At 37.9% G+C, this 27,917-nt stretch overlaps 2 protein-coding genes and 1 pseudogene across 3 annotated transcripts in view; 1 reads left to right on the forward strand and 2 right to left on the reverse strand.

Annotated features, from left to right (window-relative positions):
* The window catches only part of LOC125230139 (rho GTPase-activating protein 7), a 311,981-nt gene that overhangs the window by 87,134 nt on the left and 196,930 nt on the right, over nt 1-27,917 (forward strand). The gene's annotated exons all lie outside the window — the stretch shown is intronic.
* Nucleotides 12,384-18,150, reverse strand: LOC125230162 (annotated as a pseudogene).
* On the reverse strand, nt 22,573-23,734 carry LOC125230169 (L-xylulose reductase-like). Its single transcript, XM_048135226.1, has one exon. It carries the CDS (start codon nt 23,596-23,598, stop codon nt 23,164-23,166), a length of 435 nt encoding a protein of 144 aa, XP_047991183.1. The 5' UTR covers nt 23,599-23,734; the 3' UTR covers nt 22,573-23,163.

Below are 27,917 nucleotides of genomic sequence, written 5' to 3' on the forward strand. Positions count from 1 at the left end.
TATAATAATTTACTACAAAATCTGCAAAAATACTCGTATAAAACACCGGAAGACCAGCGCTGGAAGTTGCCAGCAAGATGCTGAGGTGAGGCTATTTCGTGGCATTTTATTCTTCTATGTAATTCATAAATATTTTTTATTGTCTGCTTGTGTTTACGAATAAAACTGACTGATTCTATTCTAATATCATCAATACCTTTATATATTAATGACAATTTGATGTCCTGAAATCATACTGAATAATAATCATAGTGAATAGCAAAGAAATCATAAAATTATAGAAAATTACTAGAGATACCTCCTCGACAGCGGACGTACCGCTCGTTTAGTAAGTTTTGATGCTTCTAGTGGTGACTAGACAGCATTTATAATAAGTTCGTACCTACCCAGTTCCATAAAGAAATAGTAAGTAGGTACCCAGACTTTCCACTCCATAAAAAACAAAGGACGGTTTAATATCGATAGAAAATCCGTTGTATAAGGGCATCCGCACACTGGGCCTTTATGGCCCATAAACGAGCCATAGCGTCATACGGTTTTAGTGCGTGGGGCCACCTTAAAACTGTGATTGGATGTCCCGGCTGCCACACAAACTATTGATAATGCATGCATGAGCAAAATTATAGTGTTAAAAGCATCGCAAGTGCAGCAAAAAGTTACACTTCATCGATATTAGGAAAATACACAACATCCGAATTCTAGAACTAGGAACGTGCAATTATTTAACAATTGGATAATTATTTATTTATCACGTGAGTGAAGTGAGTGAAACAATATGTGATAAACTGTCTGAAGGTTTCCGGCCCCGTTTGGCTTAGCATTTCTACGTATTTTAGTTTGAATAACTTGAAGCACGCAGGGGGCTCATCTTAATTAATCATCAAATTAGTTATTGTCAACCGTAAATAGGCAAAAAAAAAGGAACGCGATCGCAGTCAAACAATTTAAAGGATATTTCTGTTCAGCCGGCCTTGCCGAATTGACAATCGTGTTGACTCCGATCGAACGAAACGCAGCCTGGCTCTGTCGCGCGGCAATACGGAATAACGATAATAACTAGCTACGATATTTTTAATTTGGTGTTTTTTTACGCCCTAGTGCGAAAAGTGGTTTATTTCTTGTCAGGTCGAAACTTCAGATGGCCATCTGTACTGAAATACGTCGTACGATACACGTGCGAAAAGGAAATTCGTTACTCGTGTCGATTTAAAACTTCCTTTTTTCCACACTTGTATCGTAATAGTACATTACGATACAAGTGCGTAAAAAAGGAAGTTCCTTTTCGCACGTGTATCGTACGACGTTTTTCAGTACAGGTGAGCCACCAAAGTTTCGACCTGGCATATAATGAACCACTTCTCGCACTAGTGCGTAAAAAAACACCATCTGTACTGAAATAGTACATTACGATACAAGTGCGTAAAAAAGGAAGTTCGAAACGAGTGGCGATAAATTAAAACACGACCGAAGGGAGTGTTTTAAATCGACACGAGTTACGAATTTCCTTTTCGCACGTGTATCGTACGACTTTTTCAGTACAGATGAGCCTCCGAAGTTTCGACCTGCCATATAATGAACCACTTCTCGCACTAGTGCGTAAAAAAAGCACCATCTGTACTGAAAAGTACATTTTCAGTTAAAAACGTCGTACGATACACGTGCGAAAAGGAAATTCGTAACTTGTGTCGATTTAAAACACTCCCTTCGGTCGTGTTTTAATTTATCGCCACTCGTTTCGAACTTCCTTTTTTTCGCACTTGTATCGTAATGTACTATTATATATTGTGAGCGTTTGTGGCTTTGTACCCTGTTCTGTTCAGGGTGCGTACTTGCGTAGCCGAATGGCACAAACGCTCATGAAACGCTCACGAAACGAAACGCACATAGATATCTATCTCTATCGCTCTTGCGTATTGGCGCGACAGAGCCAGACTACCTTTCGCGGCGTTTCGTTTTCGTTTCGCGTCGTAGAAATGCCATTCGGCTACGGGGCCTGATGTTGTTTCTAAAAGCTTGTTCAAAAGTGAACAATGTTATTTAAGTACATTGTTTTGTATGGGCCAGCGGCCGTAAACGGTCAACCCTTGACGTGATATCCTGTCGTTAGCCGCCAACGGCTTTTATAATCAACTCGCGCTTGACAGCGGTAGGTCAGTTATTTATGAAACGACACAAGTTATTACATCGTTCAAATATAAAAACACGCGCAATGCGCCATTGGGGATGGTGAGTAGAGTTTGCATTATCCGACGGGTTTTTAATATTCGAATAATTCGGATAATACAATTTTTATTATTCGAATATTCGAATAATCGGATAATTTCGGATAATTTATGAAATGGAACAAAATTAATGGTCCAGGTGCGTATAAGCGTGGAATTGATAACGGCTGAGATAGATGAGTGCCATAATGCGAAATTTACCTACATAATTATTTTATTTATTTTTTGCGTAAATCAGCAAACTGTAGAAATTAAAACACACCTAACTCTCTATCTTTAGTTCTATTGACTAGAATCTTGCAATCAGATAGTGAGCTGTTGATATAAGACAGTAGTAGTGATTAGTTAGGTGTTAGGTATAAAGAGAAGTTTTTCTGACAACACCTTTACCTTGGAAATGGATGGTAGAGAGGATGGCTTGTGTAGAGTGGAACGTGAAACAACATCATTGGATATGATGATGGTTATAGTATACAGCGTTGTCATATTATCCGATCCGATATCGGATGTAGGAAGGATGTCAAAGGCAAAAATCAAAGATGGCGCCTTGAATGATTTCGAGAATGTATAGGAGTCAGTCCTTATCGGATCGAATACTTATCTTAAATCTGCGAGGGTCCTTCCGGATACATTTCGACCCATCGGGATCTTTTGTGCAATTACCCCCTTCGATCCTAAGATCTGAAGGCAGCTATTCAGGAGCTTCTCGACCATCTCCACACGTATCGGATGATGACGCTCATGGGTAGCTCTCTGAAGTCCTTTGGTACTAGGTAGCCTGCTCCAAAGTTCTTCATTCTTTGTCTGGCGAGGGCGTGACATTCACACATTAGATGTCTGACGGTCTCTTCCTCTTCGCCAGACATGTGACAGTCAGTGTTGTCAGCGTGTCCCATTTTGGCCAAAATTCTTTTGATGCCGTAATGGCCTGTGACCTCCGTTATAATTTGGAGTTGTCTGTTGTTTAGCTTTCCTAGCTTTTTGCTCCACCCAGAGTCTACCCTCCGCATAAAGAGCTTTGAATGCTTCAGGCCTACCAGGGCATCCCACTCTTTTTGGTGATTAGATAGATAGCCGTTTTAATGGTTCCTTGTGAAAGGCCCACAAAAGGTTCCGGACCTATGAAGTTGTCTTCAGATCCGGCCTTGGCAAGTTCATCAGCATTTTCATTGCCAGTGAAGCCTTCGTGCCCTGGTATCCATACCAGTTGCACCCTGTTTTGCCTTCCAAGCTTGTTAAGAGCTTGAATGCCGTTTAATACCAGTCTAGAGTCAACTCTGGGCGATGTGAAGGCTTTGAGTGCCGCCTGGCGGTCGCTGAGTATATAGATATTCTTCCCTTGGGTTTGTCTAACTATATTCTCATGTACACAGGCAATTATTGCATATGTCTCGGCTTGGAAAACAGTGGCATACTTGCCCTTGCTGATACTACCACTGTAGTCATTTGCATAAATGCCTGCGCCCGTACCAGATGCCATCTTGGACCGGATCGGATACTTAATATAAAAAGTTGAAAACTCTCTTCGTAGGCTCTAAACAAAAGCGTCCTGGTTAGGGTATTAGAACAGGAATGAGCAAAGATATAGGTACTCGTACAAAACAGAATAATAAAAAAAGAGAAGATCAGTTAGTCGAAGACACTTCCTATCCAGTAGGCCTAGCATATGATTGCCGCGAGAGTATGTCGCCGCGAGATAGATGACACGTCTTCTTCTAACTGTATGAATGACGTAAGGACGGGTAGTCTATCTCGCGGCGACATACTCTCGCGGCAATCATGTGCTAACCCTGCAGGTGTGGATCATTATAGACTTTAGTTGCACAGTGGCTGGTACCAAAGTACCAATGGAAGGGGATAGGTGACAAATAAGCAAGTAAGTAAATTCTTTATTGTGCTACCAACACAAAATATACAAGACATCAAATTTAAAAGAATGAAGAAGGAGGAGGCACAAAGGCGAACTTATTTAAAAATTCAAATCCAAAACGCTTCAAATTGCTCGGCAGCGATTTGATGGGTTTTAGTTTCCAAGCTGATCAGTAGATCGACTAGGATTTCGAAGTATAAGTAGTAATTAGACCGACTTTTGTGTATGCATGTAACTAAGGACTTAAAAAGGAAAATACCTTATATTTATTAGTGAAGTGGAGGGAGTTCTGGCGTACTAAATTGCTATGGAACTGGTAACAGCTAAATTCGGAGTAAGGCGCTAAATTTCAATTTCAAAACAACAAGGGACCAGGAAATCTAGGTATAAATCTCCCTTATTAAGTACGGTTTTACAGATAACTTCACGTTAGCTATTATCAGTAATGAAAGTAGATTGGGGTAACGTTTTCATATAAAAAAAAATGATAATCGAACGTTTTTCTGTTTTTCTAAATCATCCAATTAATCGAATATTCGATAAGAACTGAGTGCGTGGGGTGAAGCAATTTGCCTAGAAAAGCTAGAATGAAATAATATTAAAATTGGTTTCAGTGACGTCTTAGTTTATGAAATTCGTTATGAGTAAATGTTGGTATTTAGTTTGTTTAGACATATTTTATTACCTGGTGTTTATTAAATATTTTATTAACTATTAGTTATAATTTTTTTACGTAGTGCTTACTTGTACGAATGCGGTTTTCATTTATTTAAACATATAACCAAATTACGAGTATAAAGTTGTCCTGTGGGCATAGCACGGGCATACCAAGAATTACTGTGGTTAGGCCACTGATCTATTTAATTATATATTTAACTGGCATTTATATATTTTGAGTAACCAGAAGATAGGTATTTCTACGATCCTTGATCATTAAGACGATACGGTAGGGGTCAATTCTCCATACAAATGCTCTCGACTATTTCCTCCCTGGTTTTAGAAGATAGAGCTATGATTTTTTCAACACAGATTGTTATCATTTTTATCTGTGTCGGTCCGTTTTGATTTTTTTTATATTCTGCTTTTTAAAGATTCTAGAGCCAATCAAAAATTTCCAAAAACGGCCTTTTTCATTGTGGCGCAAAAAAAGGTGTGATACTCAGGATTGGTAACAATTAACCAAAAAAGCTAAACGGTCCGACATAGATTATTTCATTGTTATTCAGATTCTCAAATTTCGTTCCGATTGATTAAGTTTTGAAGGAGGAAAGAGTCGAGAGCGGAACCTCGATTTTAAAGATTTTTTTGAAATAACTTTTGACTGAGTTGTTCTTAATGGACAATTTTTTTTCGATAAATCTAGTTAATAACTTGTGTATTTAACTAAAATTTCCAAGTTGAAAGGGGGGCTTCTTTCCATTTCAGCATTTTCGCTACCGTATCCTCTTAAGTAGGTTTTGTCATAACGTATTTACCTTTAATTAGAAAATATGAGCAGGTAAGCACAATTTATAAAATTGTACTGAAGTTCTATAGCAATTCGACACTGCTCTAAATGTAAATAATTTGAACGTATGGTGTTCGTAGTTGACACTATTTATTATTTAATAAAACACTAGCTTTTGCCCGCGGCTTCGCTCGCGTTAAATTCGAAAATTGCGGAATGCTCCATACAAACTCCCCCCCCCCCCCCTCCTTTCAGGGAAGTCGGGAGAGAGACAAAAAGTGGCCTATGTCATTCTCTCACTTCTCCATCCCTACAATTATCACCACTTAAAAAAATCACGTCAATTCGTCGCACCGTTTTGCCGTGAAAACCGGACACGCACACTTTCCCATTTATAATATTAGTATAGATTCTTCTTCTTAAGTTTATGATATTTTCAAATTAATTATCTATAGGTAATTTTATCTTTACTATAACCATATTTTAATAAAGCTAAGCAGAGTTCATAACAAGACGGTACAAGTTTCCACTCGGTCCGGAAGTTATTACTGCCCATTAGGATAACCGCAGCACTGCATGTGGTTTGTCCATGTGTCCGATTTGTCCGAACCCAAGTTATAAGCGAGGAACTGCTTGGTAAAGTTAAAGAGCAGAAACTTTACCAGAAATACGCAATATATGGGAACAAATCAAATTATTTTTAACAAATATTTTGTTTATGTTTTTAAGTAGTCACACTACTATATATAAATTAACCCATTATTCCGTTACTTGCTTGCCCTTAGAGTTGGTCAAAGATGCCTAGTCTTACATGGCATAAGATGCCTAGTCTTAGATGGCATATAGAAGCGAAATTTCGACAGCTTCCGCCGTGACGGGGTGGCCTAGGGGTTCATGGCGTTAGCCCGGATTTCTAAAGACGCCGGTTTGAATCCCGCCTTCGCCACTGGTGGTGTACGTCATTTTCTCTTTAATATATGACATCTTATTTCGATTTTTAATTTACCAGACATAACTACTTAATCAGGCTATCTATAAGAAATGATTTTATTATACATAATACGGTATCCACTTCTCAGTTACCCAGTTACACTTTGTTCCTAGTATTTAGTGTAATTTGTCTTTTTTATTTCATTCTCGGCAGTCACATTATACCTACTTATTAAATGAAATTCATGGCATTACCTCGTAAATGTCTCAACGGTGGCCCCTTGTTCAGTAAACAAGGAGACAATCAACCGCTGAGCGATCGAATCGTGCGCGCGCGCCGATCAGCGGAAGCTGGAACTGCCCATTGTTGCCACAGTGGCGCACTTACATTAAGGACAGATTGAATCCTGTGACACCATTCACAGACAGCTACCGATCACTATCTACGATGCGGGCATATTTAAAATATATTTATATGTATTTCTAAGTTTTCATTAATTATCTTTATAAATTAAACGATAATGGCCTGTTGCGAAAAACAGGAATAGAAAATATGTAGGTAATGTAATGTAGATAGTTCCTATAATTTTCCTCTTCTATTTTTGTAACGAAATTTCAGCATTTCTTTGGCATTCTTAAGAGTCGTGCCCTACGAATTAATTTATGAGTATATACCTAAATAAGTTTAATGTCTGTATATCATACCCTTATCAAGACAGTCTTACTCAACTTAGAGTTTAGAAAATTAGAATTTTAATACAATTTCCAATTTCCAATATTTTGTTAAACAAACAACTCGCAACTGCAATAACAACTAAATAAACTCCTCTAACATAATTATGTTGTTCTACTAAGTTATTTGGTGTAAATAACTACGAGATCGGCATGCGAACTATTACCGTCAAGCTGAGCGGAACACTCAATCACCCACCGTTACTTTCATTACCAGCGCCCTGTTCCCAGCCTCTCGGCTCCTTCTACAAATGAGAATAACCCTTAATACATTGACTTGAAGATGTACGTTACTCTAGACCACAAAAAAAGAGCCATCCTGCCTTTATCCAGTCATCTGAAAACTGTCCGTAATACTTCGAAATAATGGAAGATAACGACGTACGTCTAATGAACGTCATCAGAAAAAATTGGACTGCGTAGGTTTTCTCGTATTTTCTCAGCTTGAAATCTTTAGTCAATTAAAAAAGTCGCTCGCAGCGGAAGACGGTGCGTTCAAAGAATAAAGTTCGTCGCAAGAAACCATTACATATATCCCGGACTGTAAAAAGTGCCACAGAAGTTATGAATGGATGAGTCCTCAATGTGAGCGGTTATGCCTAACTATTTTTATTTGGTTTCAAGATTATGTGTGAGATTTGGGTTGGTAAATTGGGCGAAGGGCTGGCAAGTTGTTACTGCATTACTTATCACAATATCGGTTTCTTTCAACTACTTAATTTGTAAAAGTGTAACAGGAGCAATAAGTTAAACTAGAGACTTTTCTCCTCAGCGCAGGAGGCAAGCGAGAGCACACTGACTATTATTTTTGATCAACGACTTACTCTGATAACTTGTATTTTAAATTTTGTCGTGCTCTAGTCTTACAAGTACCGAACAAAGTAGTACCTAACACGTTTCATGTTAGCCGTAAGTCGATCACCGGACTGCTCATCAAAGTTTAATCACTCCGCTACGCTAAGTATCCCGCTTGAGCTTCCGCTCTCACTGGGCCAACCCCTAGCAGCGTGACATGAATGAGCGTTTCTTGCTAGCCGCGAGTCATTTAATAACACAACGAACTGTCACGTCGCTTTATAACAGCTGAAGATGCCCAGGGAATTTAATCAGTGGATTGTATTAGAGTCTTTACTTTATAGAATAGAATAGAATAAATAGAATAGAATAGAATATTTTTATTCGAAAGCACACAGATAATAAACAATTTTACACTGACATAAAATAGTAATAAAGTGCCACGAAATGGCTTCACCTCAGCATATTGCTGGCGACTTCCAGCGCTGGTCTTCCGGTGAGACCATTAAGTGAGAAAAATCACGGAAGGTAACATAACATACAAAAGAAGAAACAAAAGGAACAAAAAAAGCATAATTTAAAAATAAAAAACATGACAAGAATAAAAACATGGCTAGACGGACTTTATGTTTTGATAGCGACCGAACCTGAATCAGTCCGGTCGGATATAGCGTGGCGTGACATTAAACGCTCGTGTACTAGCGCCAACGGACGTTACATGAACTAAAGATGACAATTGACACAAGACAACAGATTTAACAACGTGACGTGATAATGAGGATGGATTACAAAACTGTACCAAATATAAACTAATTGAACAACTATCTTAATAAGGTTTGCAAGTTGTCGATTCCATTCCCAGGCCGATGGAACATAAACATTGTGGTGAGTATAGAGAGTATTAACTACAGGCAACTCAGGCAAAATAGTGTGGATACCTACGCGAAACTAATAATAAAATGATTTCCTGTAAACAATAGAAAAGTTGCTTCTTGCTCCAATTTCAACTAATGAATTCGAAGATGTGAATTATTTGTTTTGTTTTTATAATCTGTTTATTCTTGTATCACTAGTTTTCATAAATATAAATAAAGTTTTCCCCATAGAAAAGTTGCTTGGGTCTCATGAAAATGAAATTAATAATGAAAAATATTTATTGCAATAATAAATGTTCGTAAAGCTCCGCTCCTCCGTAGCAATAAGTTGTAGATTTTAAAACGTTAGGAAAATAATCTAAAGAGAATAACTTTAGCTAAGCATTAGAAACTTACATTTATCAATAAATGTGGCTATAGGTAGTACCTATGTTAATTATTTATTTAGTCGTATGGCATCAATTCAAAAATAGGCAATTATTTCTACATTTCAACTTGCCGATAATTGATGTTTTTATTTCAATACCTACGCGTATTGTATACTACCTTATTAAGTTTTTCTTGATATACCTACTCGGACTTCAGATATAAGCTAGACATTTAAATTAGTATAAATTTTAAATCTCAACAACCTTAATTTTATAACACCAAAAGTGTGTAAAATTTGCTTTCTAAATGGAGATAATTATATTAAATTGCAAGCAAACTTTTCACGGAGCCGGCAGGAAGGATATGCTTCATTTCCGGTTATTCGCCGGACGGCGCGCCTGAAAAGGGCAAATTAAAAATGTCCGAACGCAAATATTTCACGGCGAAGTTAGTAAACTTGAATCATTAATAATAGAATTTTAATTACCTACTTACCTAGTTATTTGTCGGATGCCTTATAGACTGTCCTTATATACTCGTACGTATGAAAATTTCAGGTGAAATATTATGCATGTCTTTCTTATGCCATAACTTACTTATCAAATCCATATCTAGTACACTTAACCATTAAACACGCGTAAATGTTACAAAACATATGTAGGTATGTATAATTTTCTTGGTTTATTATTGCTTGCTTTTCTTAATACAAAAACAAAATAAAAGCGTATAGTGACGATGAGTACAAAATATAATATATTTTATATTATAAACTGTCATCGTCGATTCGTTTGACATTTAGGTATTTTTGCAAAGTTGGTTCTTGATTAATTAGATTAGTAACCATAACAAACTAGAGATAAGATTTTTTATTAGAAATAATTAAATCCATTTGACGTCAATATTAATAATCCTTTTATAAGATTTAGATTTTTAAGAACTATTCAAAAATAAATTATATCTAAGAATTCTTGCCTTAAATTTACTTTAATATTTATAAAGCAGATTAATCAATACAGTGAAGTAGTTTAGCGATCAAATAGGCGAATGGCTAATACATATATGTATGTGTTAGACACACTTCGGCAGCCGGCCGCCAATATTGGCGTTGGCCTGGGCATTGGCAAACAAAAAAGTTTCCTTCATTACTGCCCCGTGTAACATTATTAGGAGGTCCGCGCCTTTTACAGAATACCGCGGACTCCGCGGTATTCTGTAAAATACATTACAAAATGAGAACTTTTTTTAGAAACTTAATAACGGTTTAGTGTGTTTTACTGCCAATGATGAGAACTACAATGTCTACAATTTCTGGCAGAAATTCCAAATTGAGATTTAATAAACTTCATCATCATCCTCCTTGCGTTATCCCGGCATTTGCCACGGCTCATGGGAGCCTGGGGTCCGCTTTGACAACTAATCCCAAGATTTGGCGTAGGCACTAGTTTTACGAAAGCGACTGCCATCTGACCTTCCAACCCGAAGGGTAACTAGACCTTATTGGAATTAATAAACTTCATTACCGACATAAAGAAGTCGTAGTTACTATGTATTTTTCGTAGTTCAAATAAATATTCCTTACCTGATCATATTCGTTTCTTATTCAAAGTTAAAATCAAAGATATAATAATGAGATTTTTTTATGATTGCTTCTTGTACACTTTTTAAAGGTATGTATTTTTTTGTTTCAGGTAAGCTACACTCGAGCTGATGCGATCAGTTAACGTATAAATGTCAATTTTAACACAATGTCATTAAAATTCGAAATTAAGTTAGCAAATTTCGATTTTTTGGTATGAAAGGGCTATATACATATGTCTCGATCCACTACTTGGAAGTAGGCAGGTATGTTATTCAAATAGGTATAGATAAAAAAAACCGTTATGTCAGGCCTAAAAAGAGCTGTCAAAAGTTCATCGCACTCAGTCGTAAAAGGAGCAAATCTGCATTAGTGACGTGCCCACTCGCCTTGACACACTGGCTGCTAATGAGCAACGAATCCTACTGATAACTGTGACACTCGATCATTATCTAGTGTCGTAACCCATCGCAATAGGGTTTGCTTTAGATTGGAACTTGCAATTCTAGACGTGACAGTGAGTGTACAAATCTTTAAATAGGCAAGTCTGAATATGTAGTAGTTGGAGATACTTTAGTAATTCGTACTTCGTTAACAGCCAAATAAATGAACATAAAATAAACGAGTATATCGTTTATTTTATGTTCATTTATTTAATTTTTATATCGGTATCCTTAAGAAGACACGAATGTTAATCATCCTAATATGTTTTAATTATTTTTTGACATTTAGAATTTATTCTAGAAGTTTCTAGACTAATAAATTTTTATACAATTGTATACAGTTTGACGATCTTATTATGAAGTAATTAGTAATTATTATTAATTATTATTAAGATTGGCAATATTGACATTATTTTATGTAGTTTTAAAACAATATTTTTCATTGCACCAATAAATTGCTCTGATATTTAGAATAAGATGATAATAATTGTACATTGTTGACGATTTAAAAGTGCTTATTGTACCCTTACTTGAATAAAGAATATTTTACTTGACTATTCTTTCTATGCTATTTAGCGGTCTACAGTTTATTCGAGAACTTAACTTGAAAATCTCTGACTTTCATAATCAACTAGCAACATTTTCTCTCGACATAATTGGATAGGAACAAATTATAATTAGCCACAAGTCTTTGTTTACTGCACAAATTGCACAATGATAAGATTTGAGATAAAAACAAATGTCACCCATTGACACTCTTTCAAAATATCTCTATAACCTCTCTTATGCAACAAGTATCTATTGTTTCAATTGGTTATAGCTGTTACATTATTTATATACCAAGATAATTTTTAGATTATGCAAACCTTATCATATCTGTTTGATGTTATGTCATAGGTACTCACTTTATGATGTCTATGTAATTTATTTTGCTTTCTTGTCACAAACCTCTTACAAAATCATCTTGAATATTGAGATTTGTAACCTTATCGCATATTTTTGTAGCTGAACAGTATTATTCAGATAAGAATGTATGTATATCGTCGTGTAATTCTTACCCAAAGTACAAACTATGTTTACTTAAAGCTCTTGGCAAGGTTGTGTAAGATGCCCCCTGTTTTATATAGTTACTTATACTACTACATCTTATTCTATTAAGATTAATGCATGATCTCGATAAAACTCAATCACGCTCAATAAAACAAGCTGTTTATTCTAGTTTAACATTATTCTATGATTTATTCAATTTTTAAAAAATAATAAAGATATTGAGCACACTTTCTTCAGGAAAAGGGTATTAATGTTACCCCTTCAAAAGAAACCCGTTGTCAATGGCGTAGGTAGAACCAGTAACGCTTCTAGCCTTCTCGCTAGCTAGGAACACTATCACATCAGCAATCTCCTCGCTCTTGGCCAGAAACCCGAGGGGAGCGATTTTCGCTCTTTCCTCATTAATAGCACTGGCGTCTCCAAGATTATTGTTACTAGCAAATTCATTGTCGACCGGTCCAGGATTTACGCTGTTTACTCTGACTCCGATAGAAGCTAGTTCCAATGCTACACACCGAGTAAAATGGTCCAACGCCGCCTTTGATACGAAATATGGCAGGCCCGTGGGTGATTTGCTCGTGAGTGTTGATGCTATACTTGAAACGTTGACAATATTAGTCTTAGCGAGGAAAGGGGCGGCTAAAGTAGTCAGGTGGATTACTGCTCTAACATTTAATTTCATAACTTCATCGTACGCTTCTAAAGCTTTACCGTTCAAGATGGATCCCGCTACTTCTATTCCAGCGTTATTGACGAGTACATCTAATTTTCCAAAGTGGTCAACCGTTTTTGAGACGACTGTGCTAGCTTCCGTTTCATTTGAAATATCAGCTTGGATGATCAGTGGTTTCTTGGCAATCACTTCTATTTGCTTGGCAACGTCTGCGAGCTTTGCCGCGTTCCTCGCGACGAGAGCCACGTCCGCGCCTTCCTTGGCGAACAGCAAAACGCCGCCGCTGCGCCGATGCCAGAGCTTGCGCCAGTCACTAATACTACTTTACTATTGAAACACATATTTTTGTCTTCACGAATAACGTTTCGTTAGCGTCAAATCAATATTATAACTAGTGATGGGTCGTCGGTAAAATACTCGTTACCAGTATTTTTCCATTTGGGAATATTACCAGTAAAATACCAATCTTACCGGTAATATTACCAAATCCCGGTAATATACAAAATTTTCGATTTTTATGAGACGCGATGGTTATTTTTTTAATTATGCATTACTAAGTCGCCACCATAAAACTTAAAAAAACCCGTAGAGTGCCTCGGGGAGTAAATTACCAATCTTACTAGTAATATTCCCAAAAATACCGAGTAAATTACCAGTCTTACTGGAAACATTCCTTTCCTACATTGTCACCAACTGCAAATATACTTCGTATAATTTTGTGGTATCATGCAGCAGATATATCTAATATTTGAATATTTTGTCCCTGTTCCATAAAATATAAAACTATTTTATTAAACTTATAACTTTGCACACATCAGGCTAAATAGTAGGAAATTGACAGCTTTGGTTAGAAAGGAACCTACCCAAATTAATTTATTTTGACAAAAATTGTACTCGACGATATAAACGTAATTAGATAATTACCGTAAACTGGGGTTACTTTGATACTTGGGGTTACATTGATAAAAACTTCGTTTTTTAACGTAAAATTCTACATATCCCAACGCATCTGTCCATTTTTTTAACGGCGTTGGCACTATCGATAGTTACTTCCATTAGTTGCTCTAACGCAGCGAAAAAGTATAGTCGTGGGCAGTGCAAATCACGTGTCAAAATATAAGTATAGTTTATCGCTATCTACCATGTTCAAATAACTTCTAAACTAACTTAGTGGGTATTAAAGTAAAAGGTTCACAGTGAATTGAGTGAGCTTGCTAGAAATATTTTAGGTAATTGTATTAAGTTTCGTGTTAAAATTCAAACTGGGCATTTTATTACTAATTATTTAATTTGTGGGGTGTCTTTGATCACCTGCATAGGGTAACATTGACCATGCTTACACAAAGTTGATTATTGTGTATTATGTCAAGGTACTTAGGTATTGACGCTGATAATTTGATCTCTTTTTGTGATAAATATTGAGACAATCTTACATAAAGTTGATTTTTCGAAGATGGTAATTTATATGTTTGATCAAAGTAACCCCAAAATAGCATTTAACAGTTGTAACTTTTGTACCGGTGAACAGATTTTTATGTGTCCTTGAGATAAAATACTTCTGTAAGGGGTTACATTCGATTACCAAAAAAAACCTAGTTTTAGTTTTTTTTCTCCGTACATTATTTTATTAGTATTTCTAGATTTTTAGCAGCGAAAGACTAAAAAAAGTTGATGTTAGAGAAGTTTAAACTTTGAATCTGATCAATGTAACCCCAGTTTATGGTACATATCTATTGTAATACAATTGCAAGTCTGCATTAGGTACCCAATAACTTTGTGTTAACTATGTGTGTGTACAGAACAGGTAATATGAAACAAAACCAGCAAAGTCCGAGTAGGACGGGCGATTTTTTTCTCTCTTTTTTACTCTCATGTACAGTAAGAAGTGAAACTCCATTATCGGACCATTTTTCTACTATTTACAGTTTAACGAAAATTTGTTAGATGAGATTTAAGCAAAAATAAAATACTACCCTCTTAATTTTCTATATTTACAATACATAAACTAATCTGTGTGCCTACGGCTGTGTATTTGTGTAACCCTGCCTTACCACCTTTCGGTTCTATGGTCCTAGTACTACAGGTGATAGGAAATATGGATATTTGCAGGAAAAATTCTATTATTTCGCCTTCCGGTTCTGCGGCCCTGATACTACAGGTGATCAAAAATATGGTGTAGCTGGGAAAAATTATAAATGAAACTGTTTATACAGACCAAGACCTGGTCGTGGAATACTCTTGACTACCTTCCAGCTTCATCATCAGATCCTGGGTACCATCTCTTGTCAAAGATCTTGTTGAGACGAATCAAACGAGCCCAAATACAGAAGAGTTTCAAGACCTGGTTGTTGAATACTCTTGACTACCTTCCAGCTTCATCATCAGATCCTGGGTACCATCTCTTGTCAAAGATCTTGTTGAGACGAATCAAACGAGCCCAAACACAGAAGAGTTTCAAGACCTGGTTGTTGAATACTCTTGACTACCTTCCGGCTTCACCATCAGATCCTGGGTACCATCTCTTGTCAAAGATCTTGTTGAGACGAACCAAACGAGCCCAAACACGGAGTGGTTTCAAGACCTGGTTGATGAATTCTCTTGACTACCTTCCAGCTTCATCATCAGATCCTGGGTACCATCTCTTGTCAAAGATCTTGTTGAGACGAACCAAACGAGCCCAAACACGAAATGGTTTCAAGACCTGGTTGATGAATTCTCTTGACTACCTTCCAGCTTCATCATCAGATCCTGGGTACCATCTCTTGTCAAAGATCTTGTTGAGACGAACCAAACGAGCCCAAACACGAAATGGTTTCAAGACCTGGTTGATGAGAACTCATGACTACCTTCCGGCTTCATCATCAGATCCTGGGTACCATCACCTCTTGTCAAAGATCTTGTTGAGGCAAATCAAACGAGCCCAAACACGAAATGGTTTCAAGACCTGGTTGATGAGAACTCATGACTACCTTCCGGCTTCATCATCAGATCCTGGGTACCATCACCTCTTGTCAAAGATCTTGTTGAGGCGAATCAAACGAGCCCAAACACGAAATGGTTTCAAGACCTGGTTGATGAGAACTCATGACTACCATCTGACTTCATCATCAGATCCTGAGTACCATCTATTGTCAAAGACTTTGTTGAGACGAGTCAGTAACCTAAAATGATATTCAATAATAAATAGTACTTACTAAAAATATTAGTCAAGTTCACAGATTTCGGGAGATAGGTCATGCCGGGCGATTTGTATAGAATACGCCTGTCGCAAGGTCTGCGCAACCCACACAAAGCACCAGTAATTGTAAAGATAATGCACGCACACACCTAATCCACACACACTTGTAGCTGGACGCTCCTATTGCTCAATACACGCGCATCATTTCAATGTATGTGTACACGCGAACGATAAGCGAGCGCGATCGCGCACGCACACAACGATACATAGCGGGAACGCCTCGCCTCGTTTCCGAGAAAAATGTCTCACTGAGTGAATCGTTTTGTACACCGTTCATTGCGGCGCAAAACACTACACTGCTTACAATATGTTCCTTGTGTAGCCGTAATGTATAATGAACGTTTTAAAGCACAAGCAAACGTAAGGTTACATGGTACAACTCGGAGTATTACGTTGAATTCGTGTTTTATGTGAAATAAATAGTATTTACCTATGAAATGTTATCCTATCGGCTTGGAAATTATTCAGGTCACTGCGATGTTTGCAAGTTATTATTGCACACTTCGGCATTTTTGATAAAACTCGTTTTTCGTCGGTGAACAGCGCGCGTGTACATTCGATGACAGCGGACGGCGAACTGGCGGCGGTGTAGGCCCAATGGGCCTACATCTGCGACCAGGCCGCGCGCGGCTTGTCCTCTCTATAGAATTTTTTCCTCTGAGATACAGACAGACACGTTGCTACAGATGTAGTGCGAAAGCCGAAAGGCTTTTCCTTCGTATTTTTACGGAAACGTTCGTATTTGCCATGCTAGTTCAGACATTGTCAGTACGTCTTATACTGAGACTGGCTGAAATAGCATCTCACGCTCGTACATTTCCGTAAAAGTATGAAGAAATCTTTTCGCACTAAATTTGTAATCTGTGAGTAGCCTCATTTCTTAATTAATTAAAAAAAAATCAATTTTGAGATGCCTATAATTCTAGTATAATAAGCTCTTTGATGTGATATGTAATACAAACTTTGATTTAAATTTTTTTAATTTTTACATTACCTAAAGTGACCCCTTATGATAGAAATGTATTAATGTAAGTTACATGTCCGTTTTTGGGTCATAAGGTTACATACGTCTATCAAATTTCAAGTTATTCGAATCCGTAGTTTCGGAGAAAATTGGCTGTGTCTGTGACAGACGGACGGTGATCCTATAAGGGTTCTGTTTTTCCATTTTGAGGTACGGAACCCTAATACAACAAATTAAAACTGATTTAACAATTTTTTGTTATATTTTCGCCATATTATTCCTTAAAATTATGATTCATTGCAACTTTCATATCATACTACTATAGAAATATTACCAGTAAGATTGGTAAAATACTCGGTAGTATTGGGAATATTACTGGTAATATTGGTAGTGTACTAAATGACGTTAGGTAGGTATTATTTTTTGTTATAATACAATGCAACATGTCTCCTTTGTATAAATAGACACAAAAGAAATATTTTTTATCTATTTTTATGTCTATATTTCTCTAAATTACCGCTAAGTGGTAATATTACTAGTAACATTACTGGTAAAATACTCGTTTTAGTAATATTACCGGTAACGACCCATCACTAATTATAACTGAACGTTTCTCATAACAATATTGTTATTTGTGAGCAATACTGATAAAGACGACGAAAAACGATAAGGAACGGGTGAAACTAATTTGGTATCGATGTCATGCTACATTTGCATGTTACATATTTGAATGTAAACTGTTATTGATAATGAATGTAAAGGCCAATGAGAACTCATTTTTACATTAATTCAATCATTTACCTCTTAAAAAGGTATGTTAACTAATTGCTTTTAGGGTTTAATTTTGGATGCAAAACGTTGACAGGACATACCTATTTACGATGTTTGATCATATTGGGACAACGCCGTCAATTCGAATTATAGAAAGAATCGAATTATATAAGATCTGTTGTTAATTCGACAAAAATCTGCACGTGTTGCCGAAGCAAGATTTATTTATTTATTTATTTATTTATTTAATATCCAAAAATTACACAGCATAACAGGTAAACTAAAGCACTGTGGAATTCATTACAACTATACACTTATAGTACACTTATATAATAATAACAGAGTACAAAATGTACAATATATAAACATTACAAACTTAATATACAACAGTGGACTTCCTTTTATCCATCGCCTCACAGAACCTCATACACACTTCACACAATTCCGCCCATCTGCTAGCAAACACATCGCATTCCGGTACTGATACGTAGAGTGCGTTAAGGTATAGGAGAGCGCGTACCAGCGGTGATTGCCTATAGGACACAGTGCGAGTTTCAGGAACCGCGACAAGCTGACGGCTTCTAGGTCGGAGATTAAATCTAGCCTTAGCTATTGATGGGACGAATAGACGAACAAGTTGTGTGACTAGTTCGGGACAATCCGAGTTCCCTCGCAAAATAGAACAGGCAGCAGTCAACAGCCCAAAGTTACGCCTCACTTCCAAGGAGTTAAACCCTAGTACACCAAGCAAATATTTTGATGGGTACAAAAATGGGTAATAACCATATACCTTCTTAAATAAAAATCGCAAAAAGGCTTTCTGGATTTTTTCTAAAAGTAAGGCGTAAGTAACTTCATGCGGATTCCATACGACAGATGCAGTCTCCAGTTTGCTCCGAACTAGCGCGGTGTAAACTAATTTAACAACCATGGGATCGTCAAGGTCTCGAGCATTCCGTACGACGAATCCCAGTCTTCGATAGCAATTAACCGCTAACGCTTTTATGTGCTCATGAAAGTTAAGCTGCGTATCAAAGATAACTCCTAAGTCGCGAATGGACTGGACTCGAGTTATATGCTCAGACCCAAGCATATAATCAGCTAAAAAGGGACTGTTGGCACGGCAAAAAGTCATGATGGAACACTTATCATGATTAAACAGGAGCTTGTTGCTAGTGCTCCATCGATGGACCCGGTTAATGTCATCCTGTAGAGATACACAGTCGGACGATTGCTCCACTCCATAAACAAGCTTCAAGTCGTCAGCATATAAAAGACACCTAGCATACATTGGAACTGAAGCCAAGTCGTTTATCATTATCCCAAAGAGAAACGGACCTAGAATCGAACCCTGGCTGACTCCGGAACGTGTGTGATAGGGTTGGGAAACAAAGCATCCGTGCTGCACGTACTGTTGCCTGTCGCGCAGATAACTAGCAAACAACCGGAGAAGTCTAGGCGAAAAACCAATGCGACATAGTTTACTCAACAGTATGTCGTTATCCACGCGATCAAAAGCTTTTTTAAAATCAAAATACAGCACGTCTACCTGTATTCCCTTATCTAAATGCTCCGAAATGGAGTCAACCAGGGTTAAGAGGTTCGTCTGAACAGATCTCTTTGGCCTGAAGCCGTGCTGAGAATCGCAAAGATGAGGTTTAATTTGCGGGACAACAAGTCTATTAATTAGCGACTCAAATAGCTTAGCTACGGAAGACAATATTGCTATAGGCCGGTAATTCTCAACGCTGGATGTATCCTTTGATTTTGGTATAGGGCGTACGCGCGTCACTTTCCATTGATTGGGGTACTCTCCAGTACTGAGAACTAGATTAAAGATGCGAAGTAGGGGCCCCATAAGCCATTCTTTGCATCCTTTAATAACAAATGCAGGCAGACTGTCAGGTCCCGGAGAGCTATGCGGTTTTAAATGGGAAATGGCAACTTCTAGGTCTTGCGTGGATATCTTATTAATATGCACATAATTTGCATTGTGTGTCTTTTCTTCACTAATGACCTTTTCGTGGTTAAGAAGAGGAACAGAAGGTAGAAACACACTAGAAAAGAACTTTGCAAATGCTTCAGCTACATCAGCCCCATCGTGTACCCTCCCATCATAGGTAACCTGCGTTTCAAAGCCACCTCTGGATTTTAGATTGCTCATATGCTGCCAGAACGACTTAGGATCACACTTAATCTTGGTTTGAATTCGATGGACGTAATCAGCATAAGCCAGTGAGGTTTTGAGTTTAATGTCTGCCCTCAGTCTGGAAAAGTCACCATATGTCGCCCTATCTCCCGTACGTTTCCATTTCCGATGGAGATACGCTTTCCGTTTGATATCAGCAATTAAGTCTGCAGTATACCAAACGGGGTAGCGCCTGCAAGACGTATTTTGCCTTAATTTTCTGGGTATGCAGTAGTCAAAAATGCCGTATAATATTTTGTAAAAATGTTCAACAGCAGTGTCGACATGACGGCTCTCAAGGACATCCTTCCAAGACACTTCTGAGATAATTTTATAAAAGAGTTCGTAGTTACCCTTAGAGAAATTCCAATCAAGCCTTGAGTCGACATTGCTTGGATGCACCCTAGCCGAATTCCGTGTGATATCTACTAGGGGAATAATAATTTCCAGTGGCGGATGATAAGCGTCTGCATGTGGCACCAGTCCTGAGTCATTAATTCCAGTTACGCTGACACCTTGCTCACGTCTACGCACCAGCACCACATCTAACATACCGTCATACACATTTAAAACCTCATTCATCTCAGTCAACTCACAAACCGCGGTAAAATAACCATAATAGCTTAATATACCAGCCGGGGTATACTTGGGATTCAAGTTGAGGTCTCCAATTATTATAACGACACCCGCTATAGAGTCAATAATTGATTCGACTCTTTGAAAGAACCGCATATACACGTTTTCGTCGGCATTGGGCGGAATATACACAACACACATGTGAACTGTAACATTTTCTATTTCATATGATGTCCATAAATCCTCGCCAAGTGTGGTCTCTAAGTCAGGTCTACGACGTAAAGTGATACCAGGTCGCGCGGCCACTAGTATACCGCCTCCTCGACGACCGTCGGCTCGGTCCCGGCGTGCCAAGCTCCAATCACAGCCAACCAATTCAGAGTCTTCAATGGATTCAGACAACCATGATTCTGTGACTGCAATAATATCCGACTCATGAGCGAGTATACTTTGCCTAAAGTAGTTCAATTTTGTGTTTAGGCCCCTAACGTTTTGATAGCAGATATTTAGCGATGGCATGTTAGCTATGTTGTCACGGGTTCTATACTTTGGTTCCTTCCTTGCTTCGAAATAACCACATTTTCACCCTCGCGTTGTCGGGCCATACATCCGCCATCATACATTTATCATAGTAAACAGCAGGGACGCCCAATTTGTAGGATTTGTAATTCCCTTTGGACTTAAGCGTCTCCACGCTGCATTCAGCACCTTGACACAGTTGCTGCAGATAATCTTTTACTTCATCGGCACCCGAGACCATATTCCATAGGTGGATATATTTTCTCAACTCGACTGCCTTGAGGGAAGTAATATGAGGACCTGCAGTGCCGCGCACAGACGCTAGGCTCCTCCGCTTCTTTTGTTTAGGCTGCTCCCATTTCTCACTAGTCGAATCGTTGTTTCTCTCTCCGGCTACTGAAGTATTTCCTTGTTGTTCTCTTTGCAGTGGATCTATCAAGCTAGTCAACGTCGGGGGTGCCACAGTCAGGTCCTCACCTGCAGGGACATAGCTGGTGCTTTGGACACATGCAGTTGGGATTCGTTCCACTTTCTTGTTATTGCTACTGTTGTCACCGTTTCCGTCAGGTTTTCGTACCTTCGTTGTTTCGGCCATTTTTACCGCTTCAGAATAGGATCCCGGTGAATTGGACGTAGTAGCAATTGTGCTGCGGGATTCTTTGGACTGCTCCAGCTCTTCCAGCTTGGTGCCAATTTCCTCAATCTTGTGCGTGCACATCGAAAGAGCTGTGTGGTATCGCCCTATGGTAGCGAGTGCATCGGCCAGCTGTTCCGTCAAGCAAGTTATTTGCTCGCGCAATAATTGTATTTCTAATGTAAAAGGTGTAGAAATATTCACATCACACTCCGGTACCTGCTCAATCTGGAGGCCCGGGGACTCAGGAGCGTTACGAGGGCCATGTATAGGGATGGTCACATTACCCTCCGGTGGCTGCTGAATCTGGGAGGCCCGGGGCATAGGATCGTCGTGGTGGTTAGCTGTTCTGATCGTCGTGTCACTCTCAGCCTTCTCAGGTAACTGTTGAATCTGGGGGGCCCGGGACATGGGACCGCCGAGAGGGCCAGATGTTCCGATCATCCCGCCACTCTCGGGTAACTGTTGAATCTGGAGAGCCGGGGATGCAGGAGCACAATGGGGGCCGTATTTATTGGTCATAACCACACCTACCGATAATTGCTGGCTCTGGGGAGATGGGGACCCAGAAGCGATGCGGGGGCCAGATGACGACATTTTCCTTACAGATACGTTTTTAATACTCGCAGGAGTACCAACCGGAGTTTCACAATTCGGGCCCCTCCTTTTGGTTGCACAGATACATTTATTATAAGTTACCAGTATGAATCTGATACTCTTACAAAAAACAATACATAGATATTGGGGTTTTGTAATTGTCTGCTTTGATGGCGACAAAAACCCATATTTGATTTACACTTTGAACGCTTTTCATGCGCTTTGCCGGTGCATCCTCGCATATCTGTGTAAATTACTTAGAGATTTTTGTTTGTAATTACCTAAATAAATAAAAAAAAATCCATTTTCCAAAAGCTATAGTGTCTGGATGTGATTTGCAATCATCTTATTATTTATATTACCAATAAAACAAACAACATTCATCTCAAAAGTCGCCTGAATCCATTATCAGACCCAATTGGGGTTCTCATTTAATATTTATGAAATTTCAGCTCCAATGTCAAACAGAAAAGTTCGGAGTTAAGGTTTGTTTATATCTGACCGTTAAAATATTACAAAAATGCTAACAAATTTATTATGATTTTGAGCCAGTTAGTCGGCCAAACGTTTAAGGTCACTTTTCGTACAACCCATCTCGGATTTCTCAAGCAAAATTGACTTGCTCTATGTTGAAAAAGGTTAGAAGAAAATAATAAATATCTGTTGACTTTAGTACCGCAAAAAAAATCTCTAATTACCCTTTCAAAAAGAACCCGTTGTCAACTACATAAATGGAACCAGTAATGCTTTTAGCATTCTCGCTAGCTAGTAACACGATCACGTCTGCAATCTCCTCGCTCGTGGCTAGAAACCCGAGGGGAGAGAGTTTCGCACATTCCTGAGTTATAACCCTGGAATCTCCTTGATTGTTGTTGGTAGCAAATTCGTTGTCGATCGGTCCAGGATTTACGCTGTTTACTCTGACTTCAATAGACGCTAGTTCTAATGCTGCACACCGAGTAAAATGGTCTAACGCTGCCTTTGATACGCAATACGGTAGGCCTGTGGGCGATTTGCTTGCGAGTGTTGATGCTATACTTGAAACATTGACAACGTTCCCTTTAGTCTTAGCGAGGAACGGGGCAGCCAAGGTAGTCAACTGGATCGCCGCTCGAACGTTTATTTTCATTAATTCATCGTACGCTTCAATGCTTTACCGTTCAAGATCGAACCCTCTACGGCTCTTCCAGCATTATTGATGAGGACGTTTAATTTTCCAAAGTGGTCGACCGTTTTTGATACGACAGTGCCAGCTTCTATTTCATTGGAAAGATCAGCTTGTATGATCAGTGGTTTCTTGGCAACCGCTTCAATTTGTTTGGCAACGGCTGCGAGTTTGGTCTGGTTCCTTGCGACGAGAACCACTTCGGCGCCTTCCTTGGCGAAGAGTAATGCCGTCTCTACACCGATACCGGAGCTTGCTCCAGTCACTAACACTACTTTACCACTGAAAGACATACTTTTTATTACAGTAACGTCACGATAGCGAAAAATCATGTACATATAATGTGCTCAATGTATACAGGCTAAAATAACAAATTGCGAAGATTAAACCATCCACAAAGAAAGGAATGGTTATTTAAAGTGCAATAACTTCAATACTTATAAGGATCTCCAAATCTCGCATGAGATATGGCGCTCGATATTTCTCACGTCAGGCGATGATGCCGATGATACAATATTTTGGCGGCCATTTGTAAAAGGTATCAAGTATCTCTCGCTACAGGCGCTTAATGGGGCTTCGAATGATAAATGTGCAGTTACTGGTATACTCGTACTTACTGAAAGTAAATATTATAAAAGTGTTTTTCCGGTCCTAATTAATCCATATGTTTATGACTTGATGCGATGATGATTCAAAATTATTTATAGACCCGGCTCTCTAGTCTAGAAGAGTACAGTGTACAGGTGAATGAAATCTATCGCTTGCGGTATTTCCGGACCTACACGACACTACAACTTTCTGGGAAAGGGCGTAGGTACATTAATCTTAAAGCCCGGGAACGCACTTCCAACCCTTCTGGTGTTGACGAAATGACCTTGGACGGCAATGATCGCTTACTATCATGCAACTGATGCAAACTGTCTGCTCGTTTGCCTGATTTACCTCCGATGTCATAAAAATGATTGATTGATTGATTAATTAAATATATTTACGTTTTTAAACTGTGTAATATAAAACAAGTTTGGTTATCATTAAGATGTGTTTTGATGCCAATTACTTATACACAGATTAAAAAAAAGCTAATAGGGGAATGAAACAGTTATATTATAACAACCAGTTGCATCAAAACTTGTAATATTTCATTTATATGGGTCACATTTTACTGACTTCCTGCCACAAAACGTAAGTATGGCGTAACAAAATAATTACCATTTTACGATCCCCTAAATCTGGCTTAACAATCTAATTTTATTATTACACCTTAAATTGTTACAGTACCTACATCAAAATAGTGAAAATACTACCAACTTGAAATATGACGCCGTAAATGATTGTTTGACCGTTAAAAATATTATTTGAGAAATATCAAGAACGATTGAATACTGTACTGACAAAGCCCATACAATAAAGCGTAGGGTAAGGTGGGCAACAGAGAACCAGTGGTACACAAGGAACCAACGGTTTTATTCGAAAATGCGACGTTGCCAAACTGCACTGCGAACATAGGCACGCGCCGCTAAGGTTCCCCCGCTCGCTCCCCAGTCGGCGGCCGGTCCGCGTTGAAATTGCACGTGTAGTGAAGTATTTTGTGATTTTGGACAAGAAAACAGAAAAAAATTAAGTATTTAGTTTTTTTATTTTCTCAAAATGTAGTTATGTTTGATTTATCTAATTAATCAGTTGTGCGGAGTGCCTATTTCTCTATCTTTTTGACATTCACTGATGCGGCTTTCTTGTGCCGTTTATTTTTTACCGAATTTTAAAAGTGAAAATGTATATCTAGCACACATTGAACCACAAGGCTAGAGTACTCAATGAACCAGGAGGTTCTCTAGGTAATTCTCTAGTTAGCCTTTGGAAGGTCTATTTTGTACAACTTTTGCTATGTTTAAGAGTTAATATAAATATATCTAATATAACGTTACTATATAGTACAAAAATATATGATAATACATATATTATTTAAGTTTTTTGAAGTGCAAGACTTTATTTTTCATATAACGAAGAATATTGTGACGATTACATTAGTAAACTACTCTTAGTTTAAATAAATAAGCATTTTTGACATTGTAAATGTTGTATTTATTAAATTGCCCCATATTTACCTAAATCAGTTTGTATATTTTGCAATTATTTATCAAAAACTATGCAATTATATAATGGTAGGTTCATTGTGTACTAGGCCGGTTCATTGAATACATAGTACCGGTTCAGTCTGTACCAGAGATTGTACACAATGAGCCATTGTTCATCTTTTAAAAAAACTAAAATATCTCGACTTCTATTCAGTTTTATTAAAAAATAATGATGAAAATTTAGAGCTAGATAAATAACAAATGCACTGAATAAAAAAAAATTGAATTTGGACCTATTATGACTGACTTATTAAGATTTAAATTTTTGGTGGCTCATTGTTGGCAACCTCACCCTACCCCTGAAATGTATGGGCCTTTTAGGCTTAAAACTAGATGGCGCTGTTCGCAGCCTGGAAGTGGCCAAAACCATATTTTCTCCAAATATTTTTGTTTTTATTTTTTTTATAAGAACAAATGACATATTTCTTTATTTTAAAATCACGATATCACGTCAATACACATTTTGAAAAGAAACTATTTGTAGGTATCATCAGTGTAGTTATGATAGTATTTAATAGGTGGCGCTAAAAAATCGAAGTACGATTCTTAGTATGAAGTATATAAATCCTATATAAATAATCCTTGGTAATATTAAATTATTTTCACAAAACCAGGTAGTAGGCATAAATCGATTAAGAAATAAATTTGAATGAAAATCAATAAATTAGATACTGCCTGATTTAAAGTTTGGTTATTTAATTTAATCAGTCTCACATTTGTAGAGTGGCAATTTATCTAATTTAAACTGTAAATGTTATTTTTCATCACACCCGCACTTTAAATGTGCTATTGCACGCAGGCGGAGCGTGAGTTATAGAAAAATCGTTCTCCCAAGGGAATAATGAAATTTCTTGTACCGTACTTAACTTTTTTACATCTATTTATATATTTTTTACATTGTGATGAAAAACATTGTGTGTAACTTGGGGAGTATAAATATTACTAACTCGAGTCTTTAAATCGCGATTTAACTTACTCTCGTTAGTAATATTCAACTTCCTCCCCTTGTTGCACAATGTAATATTGTGGACTTGTTTCTTTCAAACGGATTTTTTGACGTCCTTCTACCTGTCAATGGTCTACCAAAGGCCTTGTTCGCGTATGGTAATAATATGAGGTCCAATGTCGGTAACACTTTTATGGTAATAAACTCAATTTGGGCTTTTGCATTTTTTTACATTCCGTGATGTGAAAAACACGGTTGTTAAGGTTGATAGACATCCAAGAATTTGGTCAAGCGTGAGTCCTGTTCTCTTGTCGAAGGTTCGCTAAATTTCCAGTTCAAAGTAGTGGTTTTTCATATATTACATACACGTTAAATAAATTTCTTATTTTTAAAAGTGTTCAGATTGCATAGGTGTACTTACTGTTACTTATATTTTAAATTGGTTTTCTTTTTAAAAGTCATCTTATCAAAGCTTTTAGTGATAGAAATTGGCATTGAAATGTACCTACTTTATAGAAAACATAATCATATGATCACTGCTCAGCAGTTATCATATGAATCTATATGTACCTAGACAAATAGATTTTCTTATCGTTACTCAAATGAAGTTAATTTGGATACAGCTGACAATAATCTAATTGACAGAGTGATGTGCTGGAGTAGAAAAAAGCTGTATTCGTAGGTACTGGCAAAAGACCCTCGTATGTTCGCGCTACTTAAGCCCCGCGTATTAGGGTTCCGTTGTACCCAGGAAACGGTTGAAGTATAACAAAACTACTAGATAAGCGGACTGTGAGTAGCCAGCAGATTTCAGCACGCCACAAAATAGCCGCCGACACAACATTGCGTCCTAATGACTCCGATTACGAGCGACATTCGCCCTTTAATGTCGCCGCGCCAGTTCTGGTAATTAGTTATTGAATGCAATCGAGTTAGCGCTGTCACAGAATAGAAATGTTCATGGTGTGGTGCGACGTGCGTACCTACCTATTATGGGTCAGGGTACAACAAAGTTCTTTTTAAGACATAACATCAGTTATGCGGCAAAATTATGCTAACGCGAACGTTGCAAGAGGTCAACGAGAGTGCGGAGTGTTAGGGTCGGTAACGCGTTTATAACAATTATTCATTTCATTCAATCATTCATTGTTTCAGAGATTCAGGCCTTCATAGGATACGGTGACTGCTTGCCATCAGGCGGG

Source organism: Leguminivora glycinivorella, chromosome 1 (genome assembly GCF_023078275.1).
Source record: "Leguminivora glycinivorella isolate SPB_JAAS2020 chromosome 1, LegGlyc_1.1, whole genome shotgun sequence".
In the NCBI taxonomy this organism is placed as follows: domain Eukaryota; kingdom Metazoa; phylum Arthropoda; class Insecta; order Lepidoptera; family Tortricidae; genus Leguminivora; species Leguminivora glycinivorella.